This window comes from Centruroides vittatus, unplaced genomic scaffold (assembly GCF_030686945.1).
Source record: "Centruroides vittatus isolate TY-2023 unplaced genomic scaffold, ASM3068694v2 contig_976, whole genome shotgun sequence".
Lineage (NCBI taxonomy): Eukaryota > Metazoa > Arthropoda > Arachnida > Scorpiones > Buthidae > Centruroides > Centruroides vittatus.
This window is the reverse complement of record NW_027122649.1, coordinates 1509053-1534793: the sequence shown is the minus strand read 5'-3', so window position 1 is coordinate 1534793 and position 25741 is coordinate 1509053. Positions and strand designations below refer to the sequence as shown.

Genomic DNA, 25741 nt, shown 5'->3' with positions numbered 1-25741 from the left:
AGTTGTATTAAATTATATAATTTAACACTGTAAAAAAATATAAAGCAAAAAATATTTTTTGACTTATTAATTAATTAGGCAAAGTTTCATAAATATATATTTTAAACTGAAGAATAAGTGTCTTTCTTTTGTATTTTACAGTGTCTACTGTAAACTGAAATCAAATGCAATTATGTGAAAAGGTCATTCTGTTTGTATTAGGTTTACCTTAATTTCTTATCAATAAATAATTCATAAGATAATGATTCCATTCCCTTTAAAATCTGTTTCATAAATTTTAATTTTACATAAACAAAGTAGTTGGTTATTAGAGTAAATGATGATGTGATTAATAAAATTTGTTTGCGTATATTTTATTTACTGTTTGATATAGTGTCTCTACAATTGATTGTTGTTAATTAATCATTTTAATATACAAAAAATAACATTTAATCTGTACCAAATTATTAAATTTATATCTCTACTGTAAAATTTTGATTCCTAGAAATTTCACACTGATGATTTTGAGAAGCTAATATTCTCTTTGCTTCAGTAATAAATGATTTTACTAGAAACTTAAGTAAATAATTAATATTGAATAATGTTTTATCTAGATCAAAAATAAGAGAGATTTACTGAAGTAATGTTCATCCTTAGGATGTTTAACTAGAGAAACAACAATTTAGAAAAAAATATAAAAAATTCAAAAAAGAGAAAATTATTGTAAGGTTGCATGAAGACAAACAGAAAAATGACTACTAGTATATATCTTCATTGTTTGTTTTCATTCATCCTGGGGAAAATGTGATAGGCCTTTTAAATTTTATTTTATTTAATTTTAAAATTTTATTTACTAGTTAGATTTCTCAACCCAAAAACACTTGAATAAATGTTTTTATCCTTTCTTTTTACTTCAGATAAAGCATTTTGGTTGAACTGTATAATTGAAAAAGCTTTCAAAAAAAGAATTAATACTAAATAGATAATATAACAATATGAACCATTTTATTTCAATTGAAAAAATATTCTTTGAATGTTACTTATAATCCATAATTGTATTTTTGTAATAGAAAATTCAACATAAATTTTACACAGAGTAGGTTGTTAATAATTTCACAAATCGAGATTTTAAAAGGAAAAACTATATGGAATAAAGTTCTAATTAAAAAAGAACTATTCAATGCAGTTTTTCCTTTCAAAAGCCTCATTTTATTGATTTCTTGACATAAAGTTCAAAAACTAAAATAAGAGTAGCTGAGTGATATAGGAATTTGAGACTGAATAAGGTATAAGCTGTATCATCATTCAGATGACTTAGAAGAATTACTTTTTGTACAATGTTATTTTCACCTGTAATTTAAAAAACTAAAATACATATCAGCAATTATGCTAAACTTGTTTCTAGTTATTTGTTTAATAAAAAAAAAATAATAATTAGTATTATATTTCATTTCTAAATAAATTTTTAATTATTTATTCCATTTCTATGCTTGATAGGCAAGCTTAAATGCAAGAACATCCATCTTAGCTGCAGCTAATCCAATTGGAGGACGATACGATCGGACTAAGTCACTTAAGCAAAATATATCATTAAATGCACCAATTATGTCTCGTTTTGATTTATTTTTCATCTTAATTGATGAATGTAATGAGGTAATAAAAATTATTTATTATTGAAATAAAACCTTCTCAAATATTTTTAGAATTTAAAATATTTAAAAAGTTTTAATTCTGAATATTGTATGTTTTTATTATGGATTATCTATATATTGTATAATGCAATGTTTTTATTTTTAGAATTTCTTTTTCTCTGTTCAACAAGTAACAAAATTTAGACATTTTTTCTGTTGTTAGATAAAATTCTTTTTTAGATGTGTAGCATTTAAATAATTTTAAATATTTATACAATATAATGCTGTCAATTTTCTATTATCTCAGTATTTAATTACTTTTTATTTTATATTATTTTTTTAATTACTATTTTTTATTATAATTATTTACTCATTATAAAATTTTATTTTATTTACTAGAAGACCTTAATAGGTTCTTTTGTTACCCAAAGGAATAATAAAGGGAACCCATAATGCAGGCACTATTAGTGTTTGTACTATGGTTAGTTAAGCATGTAATAAGACAATGTAGTGAACAATAGTATATAATATATAAATGAGATCATCTGTACAAAATTTCTAACTTAGATTTGAATATAGATCTCTTGAGTGGTATTTTGACACCTTTTAGCCAATTATATTGGAAGAATTTTGTTGGCTAAATATGTTAATATGGAATCACAATGCATTGTATCATACAAAATAACAGATATTATTTTACTAATGGCACATAGTATCTACATTTTTTAAAATTATATATTTCTATTAATGTTAAATGCATACATTTATTTGCATCTGTAAATTCAGTTACTTCTGAATTTGTAAAAAGAATTTTATTCACTGAACAGATTTACTGAAAATTTAAAATTATTCTAAATATCTGTCAATACTTCTGATTCAAATTCTTATTATAGAGGTCTTTTTTTTATAAGTAGCTCAAAAATTGCCTATTTAGTAATTTTAAATATTAATTTTTAAAATGTTTTCAAATGTTTGTTGTTTTATAGTTAGTGCATCAACACTCATCTAACCAACCCTCCTCCTTTTTTCCAGGCTTGGGTGGGACTGGCATGTTTTCTCTAGAGATTGTATGGAACATTATTATGAACATTTCAAAAAGTATAATTTATGATATAAGTAAGAAAATAGAAGAGAAGAATTACTATTGCCTTACTGTCCTTATTTAATATATTATATATTTGTCAACATGGACATTAATCATTAACAGGACAATTATACTGGTGTTAAGCATTTACACAAGAATGAGGAAATGTTTTCAGAGAAAATAGACTCTCTTTATTAAGCTACCAGAGAAAACATTTCCTCATTCTTGTGTAAATGCTTAACACCAGCATAATTGTCCTGTTAATGATTAATGCCCATGCTGACAAATATATAATATAGAAGAGAAGAAAATGGTGTCTAGAACTGAAGACACTAGACATATTTTTTGTTAAGTCATGAGAGAAATCTTGTTTGATTTTCTAATCATTACTTTGATTAGAAATCAAACAAGGTTTCTCTCATGACTTAACAAAGGAGATCTGTATCCCAAAAATAATCTAGATGTTGTTATGGACAATAAATCTTATTTTATAATGAATAGCTCTGAATATGCAGAAATAAAAATTTTTACTATGAAAAAGGAAAGGATATTATGTCGGAAGTGAAGTTCAAATGTCGTGTAAAGTTCTGGACAAAAGTTCGGTATGAGTAGCCCTTGCAGGTGGTGTCGGGCATTCATTAGATCATCTAAAGTTTGCAATTACATGGAAGTACTGTATATACAGAGTGCACAAAAATTTTCTGATTCCCTAGGTTTTATAAAGGCATTTTTAAATCTGCTATTAAATGGTTCTCTCTATATTTCTAATTCCTGCATCTTCATGGCATGAAAGATATGTAATGCACCAACTTACTGGCAAGTGGCATGACCAATTGATATGACTAGGTAGCCATTTGTATCAAATCTCCAAAACGTGTTCTTTTGACAGAATCACATTGCTTTTGCCACCTTATTTTTTTATTACTTGAAGTGGTGAGTGTCTCTTGAAAGATATGTATTGAAAAACATTCTAAGTAATATTTAGGGCAAAAGTGTCTGCCAATTAATTTCTGTTGGAATATTTTTGGCATAATAAAAATTCAGAAGCTTTTTGCACAACCCATTTTCAGTGTTATCCTACATTATAAATGTCACTTTTCTGTTGTGTCTGCAATTTTCCTTTATTTTATGGTGTGTAACAATGTTGATATCTGATTAGTGTTTTGTCATGTAAAGTTTGAAAGCATTAGGCATAGCTAGATTCGAGACTTCCAGAGTTCTGTATTTTCCATCAGAAAAGTATGCTAATGTTATGTATACTTTTCTATGGAATATTGTGCAAAACACTATCAGGAAATGGTGTTAAAAAGATGTTATTGTTGATGCATTATGAAGTGGGCAGTCTACCAAAATGGCCTCCAAATCAAAGGAAAAACGTGGAGTAGGCATTCATAAAGTTGCCAAAAACTTAATTTTTCTAAAGATTACTTGCAACAACAGAAAATTGTCTGTACTTCAACAGTATGCTGTTATGTCAGAAACATTAATTAAAAGAAGTCACATACTGCCAAAGAAACAGTCATTATATCAAAACAGTGGACTGGAAGGTATTTTTTAAAAGCAGGAAACAAGTGAAAGTTACTTGTCATTAAATCTGGACTGTATGGTACAAAAATGTGCAATTACTTATTGTGTCATTAAAAATTGCAGCCTGGCATTGTGACAATCATAATTTTAAAAAAATCATAATTTCAAAAATCATTAAACTATATCAAAACTTCCAGTTTGGACTTTCAATCCAAACTGGAAGTTTATATATAGTTAATTGGGATCTCTGTGCTAAGCTTTCCATATCTGGTCTTGGTTTTCATTTATCTAACTCTGTTTCTGAGATTAAGAAAGGACAGATGGACAGCAGTGAGAATCTATAGGTCTGCAACTTGAAAATTGCAGCCCAGTAAATCATGTAATTTGTTCTGATTATCATATATATAATGTACATGATACATATGTACTGTACACAAAACATTGTATGGATATAAAGGTATAATCAAACAAATTTACTTGCAAGAAGTAGACTTATCAATGTCAACAAGGAGTTCAAATGCTATCTCTTAAATACATAAATAAATATGTAATATTTAAATGTTACTCATGACATGTAAAAGAAGAAAGACAAGTATGATTAGCCCTTGGTATCACTAAGTCCACTCCTTGAAAGTTAATTTTTCATTTGATTGTTGAGCTTCTGTATGTTTTTTTTTTCTTTCTTTTAAAAATTTACACTAGATTTGACTTATGTTTATATTTTCCATATTTGTTAGCTGTAAATATATGTGGAAAATATTATTAATTGTATAAAAAGTTATAGACTTATTATACTTACATATAAAAATTCTCTCTCTTATGTTGCATAAAGGTTTATTTGAATTTAACATTATCAATTAAATTAAAAATTAAATACATTTAGGCAATATAAGTTTCATCAAGTATTTTAATTTTCAGATAACAGATTATGCAATTGCTAGAAGAATTATTGATCTGCATAGTACAGATGGGGAATCCATTGAAAGAATCTATACAGTTGAAGATATTCAAAGATATATTTTGTTTTCTCGTCAGTTTAAACCCATGGTAAGATTATTATTATATATATTTTACTCTTGAATAATAAGTCATGCTACTAATTTAACATTTAAAATATTATTGGTTTTTTCATAGTACTAATTAACTGTGATGTTTAATCATAATGATAATAAATCATAAAATTATATTTATGATTAGCTCCAGCTTAAAACTTGTATTTCTGAAATAAAAAGTATAATTAAAGTTCGATCTTATTACATATACATAAAATTATGCTTGTTCTAATTCAGAGTCATTATATATTCCAAATGAAACTTTTAAATTGTTAGTAATAAATAAGTAGTAACTAAACTTATATTCTCAACCATATAGTTTTTCTGGCTCTTTAATAAGTTGAAAATATGTTATTTATGAAAATAGGAAATATAGTATTTATAGTTATTATTGTAGGGCTTTGCAAGTTTTACTATAATTTTATTATTTTAAACAATATTTATCTTTTATAATTTGTTTAATAAAATTAGGTAAGTGAAGAAGCTGCAAAACAACTTGTTGATCATTATCGTAGTCTTCGTCAGCGAGATGCAACTGGAACAAGTAAATCATCGTGGCGTATCACTGTTCGACAGCTTGAAAGTATGATTCGTCTTTCTGAGGCCTTAGCTCGTTTACATTGTTCAGAAGTAGTAAGTAAATAGTACACATAATGAATAGATTATAAAAGTTCATAAAACTTGGTATAATGTTGCTGAACAAATCAAATCACTGCTTAGTTCAAGTAGCTGACTGAACTTCAGCAGTGAATTTGATTTGTGTAAATTGTCTTCATTGTAAGTTTGCTTAGAAAATTATAAATGCAAACACGGTGGAACACTATTTTTACATGCCAAATTTACATATAGTTTGATGATTGGCATGCCTTTCTATTTCTTTTAAAGATGACATATTTTATTTGAACACCTAAATTCATTATGCAGTTTCAATTGTCACATTGTTTCCTTTACAATTTATAGAAATTGTCATATACTGTCTACTGAAGCAGGATTGACTGTTTTGGCTAAAACATGGCTGCTAAAGTGTCATTGGCCTCTCTCTATATAGGCTCTATAGCAAGCTGACACTTACTTCCTCAGCTATCTAGTCATCATTCATTTATTAATCACTACAACTTCAGAAAATATGTGCAATAAAAGGTATTATCAGTTTTATAATAAAAACAAGTAAAACAGCAAAGCCATTTTTGGGATGAGACTATGTCTCAGAGAGCACATTGTGCAAATACTTGCGCCTGCTTGTAGAAACAATCTCAGTATTTCGTATTTTCTTTTGACCCAGTTCTCGGTCCCCTGACTACTTACGAGTCTGGTTTATTTTGTGTGTGCATGATTTGAGCACCAAATACTCTGTGCCAAATTGCGACTCCTGACATGTACTCCTTCACACCTCTAAGGTGTGCAGCTGTTGACAGCAGCACGATTTTAGAGACTAGACATAATCTCATCAATAAACATTTGTTAAAAGCTATAATACCCATAAGTTTATCATAAAAACTAGTAGTTTTACCATCTTGTGGTGTACTCTAACTACAATATTGATTATATCTTTTTGGTCTTATCCCTAGCAGGATATAAATAGTAATATATAGTATAATATCATTTTTAGATAATATTTTAAGAGAAATTATATTTTTTGGGTCGAAAAAAAATGGATTGGGATAGTCTCTTCAAAGTTATATTACTGATTATTAGGTTGAAAAATGTTTATATCTCTGTATAGAATGTATGAAACCCATTTTGTTTAAGAAGACAGACCCATATTTATTATTTTAGATGATTTAGAATTATCTCAAAAAATCAATTCCTTCAATCATTCCAAAAGTTCATTCAATTTTTAGAGAGAAATAAAATATACTATTTTGGAATAAATAAATACCTTTAATCCACAATATATTCACCCTTCTGTTCAATAACCGTATACCATACGATGGTTAGTTTTCATAATTCCATCCGTGTAGAATTGGGTGGGTTTCTGATTGAAGAAATTATCAATGTGAGTTTTGAGACCTTCTAAAGATTCTATACCAGGGGTGGCCAACAAGTCAATCATGACCAATCGGTCGATTGCCAAGCCAATTTTGGTCGATCGCTAGCGATGTCTTGACTTAATGTATTATATTTGTAACCAAACGCAACTGCAGTGTATAAACATAGTATATACTATGTTTAAACACTGTGTTTCAGTACACTACACTAAGTGGGGAGTACTCCCCCTCCCCACTTAGACTATGCCTATGACAACAAGTCGATTGCAACACATTTTTACGATAAAAAGTAGATCTTATGTGCACAAAACTTGGCCATCCCTGTTCTATACCATTTAAATTATTCTGCAACAAATGAAAAAGATGATAGTCTGAGGGAGCAATATCTGGAGAATATGCAGGGTGACTCGAAACATCTTAGGTAAAGTCTAGAAGTTTTTGGCACATGTTTAGTGATATGTGTAGCCTTACATTATCATGATGGAAAACCACTCCCTGTCGATTTGCAATTTTTGGATGTTTTTGATGCACTGCAACTTTCAGTTCTTCCCGTTGGAGACAATATTGGAATTAATTGTTTGGTTGTTGAGTAAAATCTTGTAATAAAGAACCCCTTTCCAATCCCACCAATCATTACTTTTCTGGGATGCAAACCAGCTTTAGATTGCGGCACTGGTGAATCACCTGGATTACTCCGAGATCTTGTGTTGAATATTATTGTAAACTGTAGGGTTGGGAATCGCTAGGCGAGCGATTTCCGCCCTGTTTTATTATAACGAACTTTCATAACGGAAAAGCCGTTGGGATCGGCCGTTAGCAACGACCGTTAGAAGATCCGTTGTGTTTCAAATCGACGACAGACGGACGATTGGCCGGCGGGAAATGACCGTTGGCGGCCGTTGTGGAAGAATTCAAATTTGATTGGCGGACGATTCGAACGTTGGGACTATTTAAGCCGTAGTTTCGGCGGGAACGGGAGTTCGTATCGTGAGCTCGTATCGTAAGTTCGTATCGGAATCGGCTGAGCTCGTATCGGGAAGATCGGATCGGAGGAGATCGTCGTTATCGAAGTGCTAACTAACTCTCTCGTTGGACGTTACGGAAATCTGGGGAAAGTAAACCCCAGTGGTTGAGTACGAACTTGTTCCTGACTCGGAGGTTTTGTTAATTACAAGTCTGTTTGATCGTAAGGAGTTCTTTCGACGAATTTGTACGGGAATAGTCGGTTGTCGTTGGATTAGTGTTTGTGCATATTTAATTGTGACCGTAATTTGTATTATTTTGTACATTTTTGCTGTAAATATAAATTTTGTGTTACGTTAAACCGACTGAGTGGTTATTTTGAACACTACTGGCGCAGTCGACAGGATACGTTGGATTACGTTGAATTATGTTGAATTACTATGGATTACACTCCAAAGGATCGGAAGAACTGAGCTACGACAGAGAAGCAGACGTACGGACAGAGCATCACCAGCAATTAGACCCAGGTAAATTATTTGTTTCTCGCTAGCACACAGAGATGCCTAGACGCACGAAATCGCGGCAGCTAGAGGCTAGGGACTGGGAGGATGACGAGCAGGAAACATCGCGTAGGACAAGCAGGTCGAGTCATGAACTCGAAGCACGTAGGTTACGGGCTGAGGTCGCGAAATTCAGGGCCAAAGCAGAGGCAGCAGCGACGAGAAGAGCAGAAATCGAGACAGAGGTGAGAAGGGAAGAGATAGAGTTAGAACAGTTGAAGTTACGGCTGGGGATCACCGGAAAATTAGACGATACGAAGCGGCAGGAACAGCAAACACGATCCGAGGGACTTAAAGTCGAGGGGAATCATGACTTCGGGGATAGAACAAGCTTGTTGGGAAACAGGCCGTGGGTGGAATTGGATAGGCCAAGGGAAACTGACCGGCAGAAAAGAGGGTGTCCTGATAGGCGGGTAGACGACGAGGCCGAACACATGTGACCCAAGGCAGTGGACCGCGCGGTGGTGGAGGTGAGAGCATCCAAACTCTCTTGCCCACCGGGAAGCGGGGAAGCGAAGGATCGGGTCGAGGCTATGCGGGGAGAAGAGAGGCCCAGGCCGATAGCCAGATCAAGGACGGGAACCGCTGGGGTCAGGGTGGCCAAAGTCTCCATGCTAATAGCAGAAAGTAGGTACAACTCACAGGTAGACAGGGACATTAGGAAGCCTAGTGATGTTGCGGCAAGACAAGAGGAGGAAGTTCGCAATATTCAATCTGAAGTCGGGAGGTCGCTGAAGGGAACTGAGATAGTAGGCGACGGAAGTTGTCCCCCAGCTAAGGACGTTTCAGGAACGGAAACGTTGGGTTTAAGGGAGCCATGGGTCCCTAAAGCGGTGACAGGAACGAAGGAGAAAAGCCAACTGATTGGAGCCTTCGGTCACCGGGTTGATAAGGTAACGATCCCGATAGAATTGGGGAAGAAAGGTCCCACAGGATCGCAGGAATTGGGGCAGGTGTCGCATACGGTAGCGGGCACGTTAACTCAGACCCCGGACATGCTGGTATTGGAAGAGGACCATCGGAAGGTGGGTGACCGGAAAGGAGATACCCTAGAGAAAGGGAAGGAAGACCCCACGGAGTCGAGGAAGTCGGGGCTGGTATCTCGTGCTGTAGCGGGCATGTTAAATCAGACCTCGGACGTACCGATATCGGAGGAGGATCATCGAAAGGTGGCTGACCGGAACGAAGATACGCAGGGAAGGGGGGAAAGACCGGAACGTCTTTTGGAAACAGCGGACAGCGGAATTAGCGACAGTGAGGAAAACGGGTCGGGCCCATGGGACACCCAAGTCCAAGATAGGTCGCTCCCCCGACCGTTAGAAGCCGCCGGGGGCGGGGAAGACGCGCCGGTCCCCAAAGACAGCGTAGGTCAGGATAGTGGTAGCAGCAAACCCATTAAACAGGCTGAAAAACTCCCAGAAAGGAGGGAAAGGATGTTGGGGCTAGCCTACAAGGCCCCACAGGAAGAACAATTAGGCGGTCAGAAGGTGACGAGTCGCATTCACCGTGGTTCCTACCGTCGGGAAACGGCGGTGGGTATCCGAAGATACGGGCAGAGTTGGCACGAGTACCTGAGCAGTGCGTCAGTTCGCATTACGACGCTCGCAGGGGCCGACGAACTGGGTGTCAGTGGTGCGATCTTGGTCAGGCAAGTGTACCGGGTCAACAAAATCGACGTGCTGGAACGGGGAGAATGCGAGGGTGGCCGCTGGAGAAGGGTAGAGGACGGCCGAAAGCAATCAGACCGAGGTGACCGAATAGAAGTCTGCCGAATACAGACTAGTACAGCCAGAATAGGATTTGGCTCGGGCCTAAGCGTCGGAAAAACAGCGATGGCTCTGCCTATGCGTCAGGTGTACGATCGCGGCCAGGAACACGAACAAATCGGGGATTTTCCCCTACGTTCCTCGCCTTCGGCATGGGATGCTCGGACTAGTAGTTTTAAAGGATATTTGTCATGGATTGGACTAGGGAAATCTCATCAAGATACGCATAAGATCGTAGTAAAAATGCGCGTGGACATCGAACTGAGTATGTCGTATCAGGTTCCGCAAGCATCTCTGTGCGTAGGTGCGAGTGAACATTCCCGGTTGTACCGGAGGTTAAGGGTCAGTCCGCACTAGAGGACATTTGTAAAATTGCTGTGTGTTGTTGTTGGATCAAACAGGCTTGAGCTAAGCGCAGTTTGATCCTTGGCCGCGGAGGTGTAGGGTTGGGAATCGCTAGGCGAGCGATTTTCGCCCTGTTTTATTATAACGAACTTTCATAACGGAAAAGCCGTTGGGATCGGCCGTTAGCAACGACCGTTAGAAGATCCGTTGTGTTTCAAATCGACGACAGACGGACGATTGGCCGGCGGGAAATGACCGTTGGCGGCCGTTGTGGAAGAATTCAAATTTGATTGGCGGACGATTCGAACGTTGGGACTATTTAAGTCGTAGTTTCGGCGGGAACGGGAGTTCGTATCGTGAGCTCGTATCGTAAGTTCGTATCGGGATCGGCTGAGCTCGTATCGGGAGGATCGGATCGGAGGAGATCGTCGTTATCGAAGTGCTAACTAACTCTCTCGTTGGACGTTACGGAAATCTGGGGAAAGTAAACCCCAGTGGTTGAGTACGAACTTGTTCCTGACTCGGAGGTTTTGTTAATTACAAGTCTGTTTGATCGTAAGGAGTTCTTTCGACGAATTTGTACGGGAATAGTCGGTTGTCGTTGGATTAGTGTTTGTGCATATTTAATTGTGACCGTAATTTGTATTATTTTGTACATTTTTGCTGTAAATATAAATTTTGTGTTACGTTAAACCGACTGAGTGGTTATTTTGAACATTACTTAAACAATCCATTTTTTATCACCTGTTATTAATCGCTTTAAAAATGGATCATCTTCATTGCATTTTAAAAGTGAATTACAAACAGAAACACACTCAATAATGTTTCATTCACTTAACTGATGGGGAACCTAAGTATCGTAATGGAAGTGTATCCAAGGCTAGCAAAATGTTGGCCATCTCATGTTGTTCTATGCTGATTATTATGGATTAAAGCCACCATGGACTCATCTTCTATGTTGAGGTCTGTCCTGACTGAGGTGCATCTTCAAGAGAAAAATTTCCTGCCCTAAATTTTGAAAATCATTTCTGGCATGTTCAGTTTCTCTCATGTGCATCCTCTCCATATACAGCACATAATAATAATCACTTAGTGAAAAATACTGATAGATTTATTGAAATGAAAAATAATAATTATATTATTCAATTATCAGAATCATTTGATTGATTCTGTGAGATCTGGAAATTCCATCAGACTCAAAATTGTCATAATTTTTCCCTATTATAAACAACCTCGATAGAAACATTCCTAACCAAGAAAATATTGTGTCCCTCACCATATAAATGTCAACTATCCATTATTCTCGCGCTGTGTGCAGATCAGCTTGCAGCTTGAGTTTATAGTTAGCGTCCAAATTTGCTGTATTGTTTTAAATCCTGGAAGCACCTATGGCCTGATCACATTCCGCGAGAGATGACGTGACCAATTTTCCCGTCAAAAAGCTGTATAAGATGCTTCCTTCCCCCCTCGAGGGAGTGGATCATTGACCGAGATCGAGTCACATTGGATTTTCCATCTTGTCCTTGTGCCTAATGTAAAATTTTACTTTTGTGCCTAGAGTTACCAACCCTTGTATTTACTCAAGGGAGTTACCAATTCTTATACTTTGAAAGAATTACCTACCCTTGTGTCCAGCAGAATATTGGATTACGGATTCCCTAAGAGGTATGACTCATCACCAATGTGAACTCTCTCTCTCTCTCTCCTCGCGTGTTAGGGATATACTAATATATATGTCACCCCCTAAATATTAGTTTTTGTAACGTCTCATTAGTATCCAATAAACGTTATCTTGTTAATTGGTGTCTTCCTTGCTTGAATACTGCCTGTCGCCTTATCACGACCCCTTTCCCTTTTACACTCGACCAGATGAAAAGTAGTCATGTCCTTGCAGGAAACCCTACAGAAAAATAAGCCATCTCTGACTCATGGGCAAGTCCCTCCAACTTGTTAGCTGAAATTAGACGGAGGTCCGACTTCGTCATACCTCCTCGGTACCCACAATTCAATCATCCATGTTTTTCCTTTAAAATAAAAAAGAAATAGTTTAAAAGCAAAAAAAAAACATTAGGCTACCCTCAAAATTTTACTCATTCACAAGAAGTAATTTTATATTTACTGGGAAACACTACACTAGATAGTCAGGAAATTCCCTGTCAAATGCTATAAAAATACAGGCTAATTAAGTGAGTTACTTAAATTGTTTTGATTTGTTTCCATAATGAACAATTGATAAAAATTTCAATTTTTAAGCACATTTATTTAAATAAAAACATTAGCTGTTTAATAACTTATAAATTAGAGTGAAATTTTTAATTATATCAAAAATACTCTATTATTAATAATAGAATCAGTGGCGTAGCGTGGGTGTCAGCCGCCCGGAGCAGAGGAAAATTTCGCTGCCCCCTTATTTAGGTATTTTTACAAGATATTATTATTTATTGTGAAATTGTGCCGCCCGGGGCGGGCTGCCCCTGCCGCCCCCACTACGCTACGCCACTAATTAGAATTTTAAAAATTTTTGAGACTCATGTTTGTAAGTTTAAGTTGAAAAATGTAAAGTGATTACAATATCATTTTAGCATTAAATATCTGAGAAATTGCAAGACTTTAGCTAAAAGGTAAAATTTTATAGATTTGAACGATTACTGATTATTCAAACATTCAAAGGGATCTATCACTAATTAAAAGGAAATTTTACCTAAATTTTAATTTCTTTTAAAGAAATTTGACCTGTCAATCAAAATATTTCAAATAAATAAAATATATTCTGGAGATTTTTTGTAAGATTGATGCTTATAAAATAATACTTTATGCTATAAATCACCATATAATAAATTGTATTATATAGTACTGTACATATTAACATCCTTGTTTGCATTAAATTCCTTGAACTTTAAATAAACTTTTATTTACATATATTATATTACATTATATATTTTAATAGTATAAAGCAGGGGTGTCAAACTGGTGGCCCCCGATGTGATTTTTCATGACCCGTGGCACAATGCTCTAAAATTAAATAAAACGGCTTGCAGATCAAGATTAACTGATAAACATCTATCTGCCATAATGAAGATCGTTTGTTCTCAGTCTTTGAATCCAGATATTGGAAAACTAGTAGGAGGAACATAATGCCGGCAAATTTCCAATGAAAACAATTAATTTTAGTTTTATAAATATGTACATGAAATAAAGTAAATGTTTAAATAAAAGCAATACTGTAACAATCATATATTGTTGAATTAAATTCACTGAACTACATAATGTGTTTTAATTGCCCTATGTATATTCCCACATTTTCACTTCAAATTATAATTTTAAAAAATTTGTAAATGTGACGTGGCTCGCGTGAATCTTACCAGTCTCATTAATGGCCCATTGTTTAAATGAGTTTGACACACTTGATATAAAGTAATACATTAGAAAGTAAATTATTTTATTTTTTGTTTAAATTATGCATTATTTAATATTGAGTTATTTAATTAATTCTAGAAAATTTATAGAATACGAATTTATGATTTAATAGGTAGAAACTCGACATGTAAAAGAGGCATATAGATTATTAAATAAATCTATAATTCGTGTAGAACAACCAGATATTCATCTTTATGAAGAAGAAGAAGAACAAGAACATTTGGAAATGAATGGTAAAATAATAATAATAAATTATTGTGTAATAATTTTTATTTTCCATAAAATTAATTAAAATATATTCATTATCAAAAATGACAGGATATAAATTTTAAATTACTTCTCAGCCACTCAAACACAGTAGATTTTCATTAGCAACAACCTGCTTATAAGGATTGATGTTAACAAGTATTATGCAATTTCAGGTTCAAAGAAAGTTGTATTGTACAGCTATATTTCAATATGCATATTATTGTAAGACTACAGTTTCTTTTTCCAGATTAAATTTTTTTTATGTAAAGAATTATGGAAAAATGCCAAAACAATTATCAGATACATATAACGAGTAAGATAGTCTGGTATAAAATAAGCCATTTAAAAAAATCTATTTTAAGAATTTTTTAAATATCAAATATTTTCATCATCATAACAGATTTTTCTGTACAATTAAAAAACATACTGTAACTTAAATATAATGCTATTGCCAGATGAAATTTTTTAGAAAAGTTAGTCAAAATTCCTGAGATTTTGAATACAAATGTCAGCTAAATTTACTTAAATTTTGTTGAAATTTTATGAAAGCAATAATGTAAATGCTAGCAAGTTAGTGGAAGGACATTGTCATTAAGCAGTATTGTTTAGTACACTATGTCTATATTTTGGGCTAGAAAAAAAGGCTGACAGTAATTTTTAACCAACTTTTCTTTAAGCAGAATTAAGTATATGCTAAAATACAGGATTTCTGCCAAGATGTCAAAAATTGATGACATTAACTGATAATTATTGTACAATTCAGGTAGTGACAACTAATTCATAAAATGATTATTCAGTTATTATCAAACAAATGTTTTCTAAATTTTCTTTGAGAAACAAATTTAATTTCAAACATTTATTGAAGAAACTTTGATTTATATTGTACTTTCCATCTGTATGACATCTGTCATGAATTTAAAAATTATCATAGAAATATAGGTCACTTAACTATGAATATGTAGTTTTAAAAAATTGTCTGTTGTCAAAATTTAACATTACTGGAAACAGATGTGGCTATAGTTTGTCTTGTTTATAAAATTATTATTAATTATTAGTGATACTAAATATAGTTTTATATTTTAAAATACTTACCTTTATGTTCTCAGTTAATACATGTATATAGGTAAAATATAATATTGGGAATTATTTAGGTATTAATGGAGATGCAGAAGAACATGAAAAAATGGAAGTTGATGGTGAATCTAAGCCTAAAGATCAAGTATCTTCCAAAGAAATAAAAACATTAAAATTAAGTTATGAAGCTTATAAATCATTATCTAACTTGCTTGTTATGTACCTTCAAAGAGAAGAAAGCAAAGCAGAAGGTAAATATTATAAATATAGCACAACATAATAGGAAAGCTAAAAATAAATGGTTGCTGTACAAACTGATTTTGTTGAGAGACAAAATCATATCAAAAAAAGATAACAGTTTTAAGTAGTGTTCTTTTTATTGCTTACCTAGATTTTGCTATTTGTTTTATTAATTAAAATCTAAAATCACAGTTTATGCTGATTTTAGAATTTAGATAATCAACTCATATTCTGAAATTCCACATACTAATATCAATATACTAGTCATTTTTTTTAATTTTAAAATTAATTTATCCAAAATCATATCTATGTGTTATTTACTATTAAGAAATCCAAATTATTACACCTTTTATATGATAATGTCCTCCAAAAACCAAAAACGGTGCGTTATGTCATATAAATAAAATTGTCACAAACATTTTCGAACATAAAGTTCTTCATCAGCATAACGCACTGTTTTTGGTTTTTGGAGGACATTATCATTTATTTATCGCGGTGTGCGGTTGATGTTTTACACCTTTTATATTTATGGGTAACAAATTACAGTGAAATCTTACTTAATGAGCATAATTCATTTCAGAATCTTACTCGTAATGAGAATCACTCATTAAACAAAAAAATTTTTCCATAGAAATTAATGTAAAATGTGTTCTATGCCGAAAAAATACTCAAATGTTTTATGTATAACGTTTATTCAAAAAAAAAAATTGTACAATATACACTGTTGAGGACCGTGAATCATCATCATCTTTTCTTCTAGCATGGAATGAACCAACCTGGGATGTGAATTTGATTTGCAGAAAACAAAAAAATATCACAGATAATATGTCTGATAAACCCACCAAATGATATGCCAAATTCTTGGGCTATGTACAGGCTATAATGTAATATTAGAAATTGATTAATTTGACTAGAGGTAGACAGTTGTGCTGCCATCTCGTATTAAATTTAATGACCAATTCTAAATTAAATTTTAGAAATGTCTAAATTGAAAATTAATTATTTGTAATTATTATAGCTTTACATACTAAGAATTTGGCATGTTTATTATGTAATGGGCTATGGTTGTTGATAGTCAAATAAATTAATTTCTAATATTTAATTATAGCTTTTACATAGCCTAAGAATTTGGCATGTTTATTATGTAATGGGCTATGGTTGTTGATAGTCAAATAAATTGATTTCTAATATTTAATTATAGCTTTTACATAGCCTAAGAATTTGGCATGTTTATTATGTAATGGGCTATGGTTGTTGATGTTTATACATAATAAGTGTGAACACAAGTTTGGAAAAATGTGTGATCACAAGCAAGACTAACATGCTAGCGGAACAAGTGCTGAACACAGACTGATGGAGCATGTGCACAATCAGGGAATTCCCCTCTCCTTGTCACTCATAATGCAAAATGTTGCTCATTAAGCAAGTCAGTTTTTTACAATTTGTTTTGCTCATTATGCAAATTACTTGTTAAGTGAGGTTCCGTTCCACTGTAATTATGTTTATTCTTATAGTGATCTAGGAGTTAGTTTTGATGAAAAATTAACTTTTAAATGTCATATTGATAAACTAGTAAAACATTTAGCTATTATAAGGAGAATTATGTAGCAGCACTAACTTAATTTTGTCACGTTCAGTTTTAAGATCTCTCTTCTTTGTTAATTTTCAATTTCTGGTCAACCATTGCTTGATTTTACCATCAGCAGCAGCTCCACCACTTCTTAATAAGATTTCAAATGCACTTTGTAAAGTTTATCTTTTGCTTAACAAGATCTGTCATCTACCTTATACTGACTCAAATGAGATGCCACAAATGATTTGTATTTCCAAACTCTTTGCATGCATTAACTATTTCCATCAGCTTTTATTCTGTAAATATTTCAGTGGATTGTTTTCTCTACATAATACTTTTATCTGTGTTCTTTGTAGACAACTTGAAATTGATCTTGTTTGTCATTCCCTAATTGTTTTTCTTTATTGTACTGTTTACAGCAGCTTCAATATTACTTATTTTAACGATCAATCAATGCCGAATTATCGGGCTAGCAAATGGCTATAGTAATATTAATAATTTAAGATAATTTGGTGCTAGAGTTAGGCGTTAGGTGCCATCTCTTGCTAAATTTAATAATTAGAATTTTAATTAAATAATTTAAATAAATTTAATTAAAATTCTAATTATTAAATTTAGCAAGAGATAACGCCTAACTCTAGTACCAAATTATCTTAAATTATTAATATTACTAGAGCCATTTGCTAGCTCGATAATTTGGCATTGGTTGATCGTTATCTATAACGGGCTAGTAGTTGTTTATTTATATTACTTATTTTATAGTTTAAGTGGAAAAAATACTTTATAATTTACCATTGTAATTCTTTTATTATATATACATGTTTTCTCTTTATTTTTAATTTTTATATACTATACTAACTTTATGCATCTTGTAAATTTTTCATTTTATTTTTAATAATTTATTTGTGATTTTATTATTGTTTTCATTTTAATGGGACATATTACTTCTGTTGGGATAGTAATCTTGCTTTATAACTTTACTTAAAATGCAGATAAATAAATAAATTTGTTAATTTGAATTAATTCATATTTTGATGCATTGTATTTATGAATGTAATATCAGTTTATTTTAGAGGGCAAACTCCATTTTGAAATTGTAATATAGCAGTAAGTTTTTCCAGTTTCCTGGATAAAGCTATAAAAAGAGTGGGTACAAAGTCCCATCACTCATATAAAAAATCAATCATACATTCTATTTTTTGTTTATTTCAGAACATGAAAAATGGCTGTTTTAAGTAACTACACCATTGAGGAATATATAATCACTAGATGTTGGGTTTAAGAAAGGGAAAAACAATGGAAGAGATGCATGCAGACTTCCAGCAGAGATTTGGATTATAAAATCTACCAAAGTGTTTTCAACAAATGTTTTCAAGATTATTTTTCTGGTGGGAACATAAGATTTTACAATTAGCACAAAGGACAATTGAAGAAGTAACAGACCCTCCACCAGATGTAGAAAATGCAGTGAAGCCAAGAAGTCAGTGCTGAGATTGTCCATGAAATCAATGCAGAAACATTCTGTGGAACTGGATATACCCTTAACAGCAATTTGTAAGCTTGGCCATTTCATTGCCTGTTGTAAAAATCTTATGCTTCCATTCAAAAAGTATTCTTTTTGGAGGAGGCTGTCATCCAAATCTCTGCTGGAAGTCTGCAAGCACCTCTTCCATTGTTTTCTGTTTTGTCCTTTCTATAAACCCAACAATTAGCAATCATATGTTCTTACAGTGTAGTTACTTGAATCAGCCATTTTTCATATTCTTTCATCAGAAAAAAACAACAAATGGAACATAAATTACAATTAATTTTCTATAGGGATGATTGAACTTTGTAGAGATATAATAAATAGGAATACCAAATAAAAATTTTTATTTACTTGCATATTTGTATTGTTAATTTTGAGGTTTTTGTACTTAAGAATGTTTTATAAAAGTAAATATTATATTTTTATTTTTTAAGAATTTTTAAATTTTCTAGAACAGTATGTACTTAAATTTGTTCAAATTTTGAAATTAATTTTGTATATCTTGAGGGATGATCTAAAGTTGAAAGAACTTAAGATTAAAATATTTTTACCAATTTGAAAAAATATGTCTATTGTAAAACTCCATTTTGTTTTCCTAAATTTAATAATTATTCTTTTAAATATTTAATCAACTGATTTAATTAGTTTTGTGTTTTCAAGATTATCATCAATACCAATATCATCATAAAATATCATCATATTTTAATCCATAATTCGTATTATTTTTTAGACTATTACTTATAATAATAATTGTTACTCTAAAAATATTGTTGTTTAGAAAAAAGTGAGCTTGGAATAAAACGAAGTGATCTTATAAACTGGTACTTAAAAGAAATAGAAAGTGAAATTGAAACAGAAGAAGAATTGATTGTAAAGAAATTAACAGTGGAAAAGGTTATTGATAGATTAATAGAACACGTAAGTATAAATTTTAAAATATTCTTTCATATATAAGTTTTAGTTTCAATTAAAAATGAACATTACTTTTAGGATCAAGTTATCATTCCATTATCTAAACAAGGATTGAAAGGAGATTCAGAAGAAATGGAAGAGGATGATCCAATATTAGTGGTCCATCCTAATTATGTACCAGAAATTTATTGAAATGTTTTTTAAAAAGTTGACATTTTATATATAAAATATTTTTATACTCAATTTATGTACATATTTAACTACATCTTTTTAAGAAAGAATTTATATTTTAGATTTATAAATGTAAATAAGAAGTATAGTAAACACATTTTCTAAATTGAATATGATGGAATGATATATAACATCAAAAAAATTATAATCTCAAACCATATAAAAACAGCAAAAATTTAAAATTTCATTATATAAATTCTTTTCTTTTTGTCATATTAGTAAATTAAAATTTCAAATTATTTAAGCATACTTCCTGATTTAAAAGCAAAAACACATCACTTGTACTTACTCCAACCCTCAAATTTTAATATAAACACATGTTTTTGGTCACGTTTATGGACCATCAAGTAAGAAAGCCATTCTATAAATTGAAATAGATTAATTTTATAGAACAGTTCTCTTATTTGATGAAGGCCCCTAAATGTAACCAAAAACAATGTGTTTATATTAAAATTTGAGTGCTGGAGTAAGTACAAGTAGTTTTTTTTTTTTACTTTTGATCAACAGTTCTAGTTCTTTGTGTGAGTTTAGATTACTGATTTAAATTGCATGTATATATATCTATTGCAGTCTGTTCATTGAAAGTAAAATAATTTTCTGCTTCAGTGTTTTATTCAAAATAGTTGAATCTGAAAATTATGACTAACAACTCATTAATAAGAATAATATAAGTGTTATGTAAAAAGTAAGTTATTTTAAGTTACAGAACTGGCATTTATATGACAATTATCACATGCATGTTTAATCATAAATATACCATAATTTATGCAATAAATATTTATAGAGAATATAAATAAAGCCAATTTTATGTACTGTACATATATGTTTTGGTAAATATGATAATCTGCCATATGAAGTAAATTACATTGTTTAAAATTATTAATCATATTGCAAACAGTTTTATGTTAAATTAAAATAACAATTACTTTAAAAAGTTTTTATGAAATTGTTGTATATTTTTTTTCATTTAATTTACAATTTAGTGTAATACTAGTAAGTTTTGAGTTAAATTTTAAAAAATAGTTATGTTTCTTCTTTGTTAAAAATTAAAAGATTGAATTAAGAAGTTCATTTATAGTTTCTTTTTTTGCTTATTGTAATTGATCAATTCTTTTTACAAATATACATTATAATCAAAATTCAAATTATTAGTCAAAATTAGTTTTAATATAACCTGAAAAATAATTCAGTATTTTAGGCTTGTTTATGTACTTGCTTTGTTATTCATATTAAAAGAAATTTATAGAAAAGTTAAAAAATTATAATATTAAATACCTTTAACTCTCAAACAGTTTACAAATTGATATGAATTGCATGTGTATATCTAATTCACTCTGTATTCATTGAAAAGAAAATAAATAAAATCCAGGTTGACCTGGGAAACATTTATTGAGGAGATCCCATATATTGTACAGTTGTGGGGTGATGCGCTGTCTTGCTGAGAATGCATGCCCTTCTGTGTTATGGGTTAAGAAAATTTACTACCATATCATACCAAAATGTTGGTGAATCCCTCATGGAAAAAGAAGGAACTTTATCTTTGCTAAAAGTACAAAATATGTTTACTTTTAGATGTCATGAACATGTTCCGTGGTTGTTTGCTGCTATATATGTACTTTGTATTTGACACTTTGTAAAACCAATTAACCCTTGATATAGGAAAAAAACCAGAACAAACTGGGTATAGAAGGTATCTGAATAGGGTAAACAGTTGATAAACAGTAGTACCATCAGCATTTTCAAGATTGTTGTTGAGCTTCATTTCTTTTAAAAAATAATATTTAACATGTCAGATTCGGTTTGTCAGAAATTCATCTTTACAATGCAGTTAATGAATTTCACGGACTGTATTATCTAGTTTACAAATATATTAGTCACCAGTGTACTAATAAATTTAATAATTTGTTGTTTAGAATTAATATGATTTTTTCTCTATTTTTAATTTGGTATTCTGTAAATTTATTTTTCTTTTATTCTTTCTTTCTTTCTCTCTCTCTCTCTCTTTTACAATGCAGTATTGAAGGATTGGATCTATAAATAAACTGTTTTGTTTGCTTGTTACATAATTTTTGAGAATTTTTTAAATATAACATTTGGTTTGTTGAATTTTCTTATTTAAAAACAAATTTCCAATATTTACTTTTTGACTTGTACATAATTCCCAAAAATCAACTTAATTAAATTTAGTCGAAAAGTATATTACTGATTTTAATTTTAAAAAAGAAATTATGATTAATAGGAAACTAACTAATTCAAATCTGAAAGTTTTTATTATAAACAATAATCAAAAAAGTAAAATACTTAAAAATTAATTCTTTAATTTATTAATTGAAAAATTAAAACTACTTAAATCAATTAGTTTAATTGTTACTTTTATTATAGATTTTCAATTCTTTCTGCTTTGTACTATTACAAAAATATTAATTAAACTGGGCACCTAATAATGGTTTTACATTTGAATGAAATATATTATTATTATTAAAACAATAAATATTTATGCCTCTAGTTTGTACATATTCATTTGAAATTATGCAATGAAAAAATTATTAATATTTTATTGATTTGAGCTGCAGCTTATATAATGGGTAAATGTAGTCATTAATATAGTACAAAATGTAGTAAAACAAATATTAAAGATACATCCATAAAATTAAATTTAACAATTACGTTACCTTTAAACGGAAAAATTTATTAATATAATCAGCAATCCTATGAAAAAGTTTAGACTGATATTTTACAAGTTAAAACAAATTAGTTTCTTAAATTAACATAATTGTCTGATTCAGCAATTTCTGGAATATATTTTGTACATAGTTCAACTAAGCATTTATTTACACTTACAGAGTAGATGAAATATATTATTAATTTTATCTTTACAAAAAAATAGTTATTGTACAGAGTGATGTTTTGATAATTGAATTTAATCAGGTCAACCAGATAATTGAGGTAGTTGGACATCAGCCTATTATTTTGAGGGACGCAGGGTTGAATCTAGGCAACAACCTCAAATTTTTCATAGTGATCGATCTCAGATATATGGAACAATGTCCTTCAATACTCACTGCCCCACTATGAGTATAAAAAAGGGCCCTCTAAAAAAATTTAAAAAAAATGTTTAATCGTAAAAATTTAATAATCTGATTAAGGATTTTTTATCTTATTAAGGATATAAATTGATAAAATGTAAAATTTCTTGTGCAAATAAGGAGATAGTAGCCATTTATGATGTGACATGATCAAGACTGAGATTAACATTTTTCATTTAAATAGAGAAGCTTACATAGATGAAAAGAAAAAAATAAAAATTTCTTCTATACAACATTCTTTTTAACAATACAAATTTATTATTTTTAGAGCAAGTATATCATTTAATCTTCATGAAAAAGTGTTATATACTGTAGAAAAGTTCTAGTCATTGATATCAAGAATACACATTTTTTTTTAATAATAAAAAAATATTTTTTTTTTTTATGGATGTCAAATTACATGTATATATTTATTTTGTTCAATAAGATGAAGAGCTATGTGAAGTCTGGAAACACATCAAAGAATAATGTCAAAAAACTTAAATTCAAGAATAGTTTTAAGATTATGGCAACAATTTCGGACTACTGATGTTTAAGCTTATAACTTCTCTTGTCTGAAGAACAAAATGCCATAAGGAACTAATAGCAATATAACTTTCTCTTTAATGAATTAAGCTTTCTTGGGCTGCAATTTGAAAAAATTGTAGACCTATAAATTCCCACTGTTATCTGTCCATCTGTCTGTCTTTCCTTAATCTCAGGAATGGAGTTAGATAGATGAAAGACAAGGCCAAATATGGAAAGCTTAAAGGCAGGCTTAAGCAATTAAGTATATGCAAACTGGTTATTTTAATTTAAAAGTTTTCCTTGAAAATTCGGGGAAAATTTACTTAGGTAGATGACCAGCATGACTCAATTGCTAAAGGAAAAGTATGATGTAGAGGCAAGACTACTAATTGAAGGTGGAGAGAGTATATTTTAAATTAAATAAGTTAAGAAATATGATTAAAAATCACTGCTTGGCATTATGACAATGTCACAATAAATATTTGCTCATTCATAATAATAGTTCTTGTCATCAGATTCCACCATTATACAGATTAGAACAGTGTTTTTCTAGAACTCAGGGAAAATGTTTTAATCTGTATAACAATGGAATGATGGCAGCTAATATCTCAAAAAATGTTTAATTCATAAATAAAAGCAATCTGTAGACTGCTTGAAAATTCCTCTTTAACTGTTATCTTCATTCTCTGGAACAGTGTTTTAAGAAAAAAACAATATATAGAACATTTTATGAAAATTGACTTTATACTTAGTAACATTATAGATTTTTTTTTTATCTCTGATACGTTCAATCTATAATTCTATCAGCATATACTCATTTGAATAAGTTTAAACATCATTTCTGAAGTTCATATCAAAAAGCAGTATTCTTTTTACACGTAAAAGTCAAAATTCAGCTTTGTAGACTGATTTGTAGAGGATTGATTTGAGTTTAGAAAGAACTATAATTCTGTAATATCAAAAACAATTTTAGTATGCTGGTTTGCCTTAGATAGTCTGTAGTTAGCAATGGCACATGTTGAATGTAACTATGTATTTGTAGAACATTTGAATGACTGCTTAATGTGACAGGAAAAGGCTTACAAGTCCCATTCAAATTTTTTCAAGATTGTTCTTGATCTTCATTTCTTTAAAAAAATAATATTTAGCATGTCAGGTTCAGTTTGTCAACAGTTTTCCTAAATGAAATCATTGATAAGTTAAATTCTATCTATTATAAATAGAGAACTTCAGGCTACTAGATCTGAACTAACAGCTAATCTAAAAATGGTCTGAGTCTCCTAACTGTATGTATCTCTTCAGAAAATACATTGAAGTAAGGTAGTGGGCATGGCCGATGCAAGAGTATGCTGCCCAGGGCAAGACATGCATTTGACACCCCTTATCTTCCTACAGAAAACAAAATTTTTTTTATGTAGGGAGGTCAATGGCATTATTTCCAGAATCTTACATAAAACTTCAAAGTTTATCTAAAAACAGTTACAAGTTTAAACACTAGCAAATATATAAAAAAAACTTTAAAATTAGACATTAGATGACTCAAATTTCACACTATTACTTATAAAAAGAGTAATTTTACAAAGAATCTCTTAATAGCATTTATATACAAAAATATAGGAGTAATGTGTGAATAACAGTTGGATTCTATTTCAAAAATTAAATAACTAAAAATATTACTATTTGACATATGATTTTATGTAATTTACTAATTATTCAATCATATTTTTCAAATTAAATTACAGTAGACCCCCTATAACACGGTAGATACGTTCCGTGTTGTATGAGTCACTTAAATATATGAGCCAATCACAGCCCGGCACATGTGCAGTTTAGGGGCTACAGCTGTTTGAAAGGTTTTCTTCCATAAAATTAACCGATTCTAGACTAATTTGACTTAACATTTCCAAAACACAAAGTTTTTTGGGAATAATCCATATAAACTATGCTATAAACAAAAAATTGTAGGATTACTTACTTAGTGTGCACTGTTCGACGATGCCATTGCTTAAGCTTGTTTTTGTCACAGAGC

General features: G+C 30.8%; 1 protein-coding gene across 1 annotated transcript in view; it reads left to right on the top strand.

Moving 5' to 3' along the window:
* Positions 1–20909, top strand: part of LOC136985737 (DNA replication licensing factor MCM6-like) — a 48982-nt gene extending 28073 nt beyond the window's left edge. Inside the window, 7 exon segments of the mRNA XM_067283079.1 lie at positions 1477–1632; positions 5140–5268; positions 5745–5906; positions 14425–14545; positions 15713–15886; positions 19755–19894; positions 19967–20909. Coding sequence (XP_067139180.1) covers positions 1477–1632; positions 5140–5268; positions 5745–5906; positions 14425–14545; positions 15713–15886; positions 19755–19894; positions 19967–20080 — 996 coding nt within the window. The 3' untranslated portion in view covers positions 20081–20909.
* The last annotated feature ends 4832 nt before the right edge of the window (positions 20910–25741 follow it).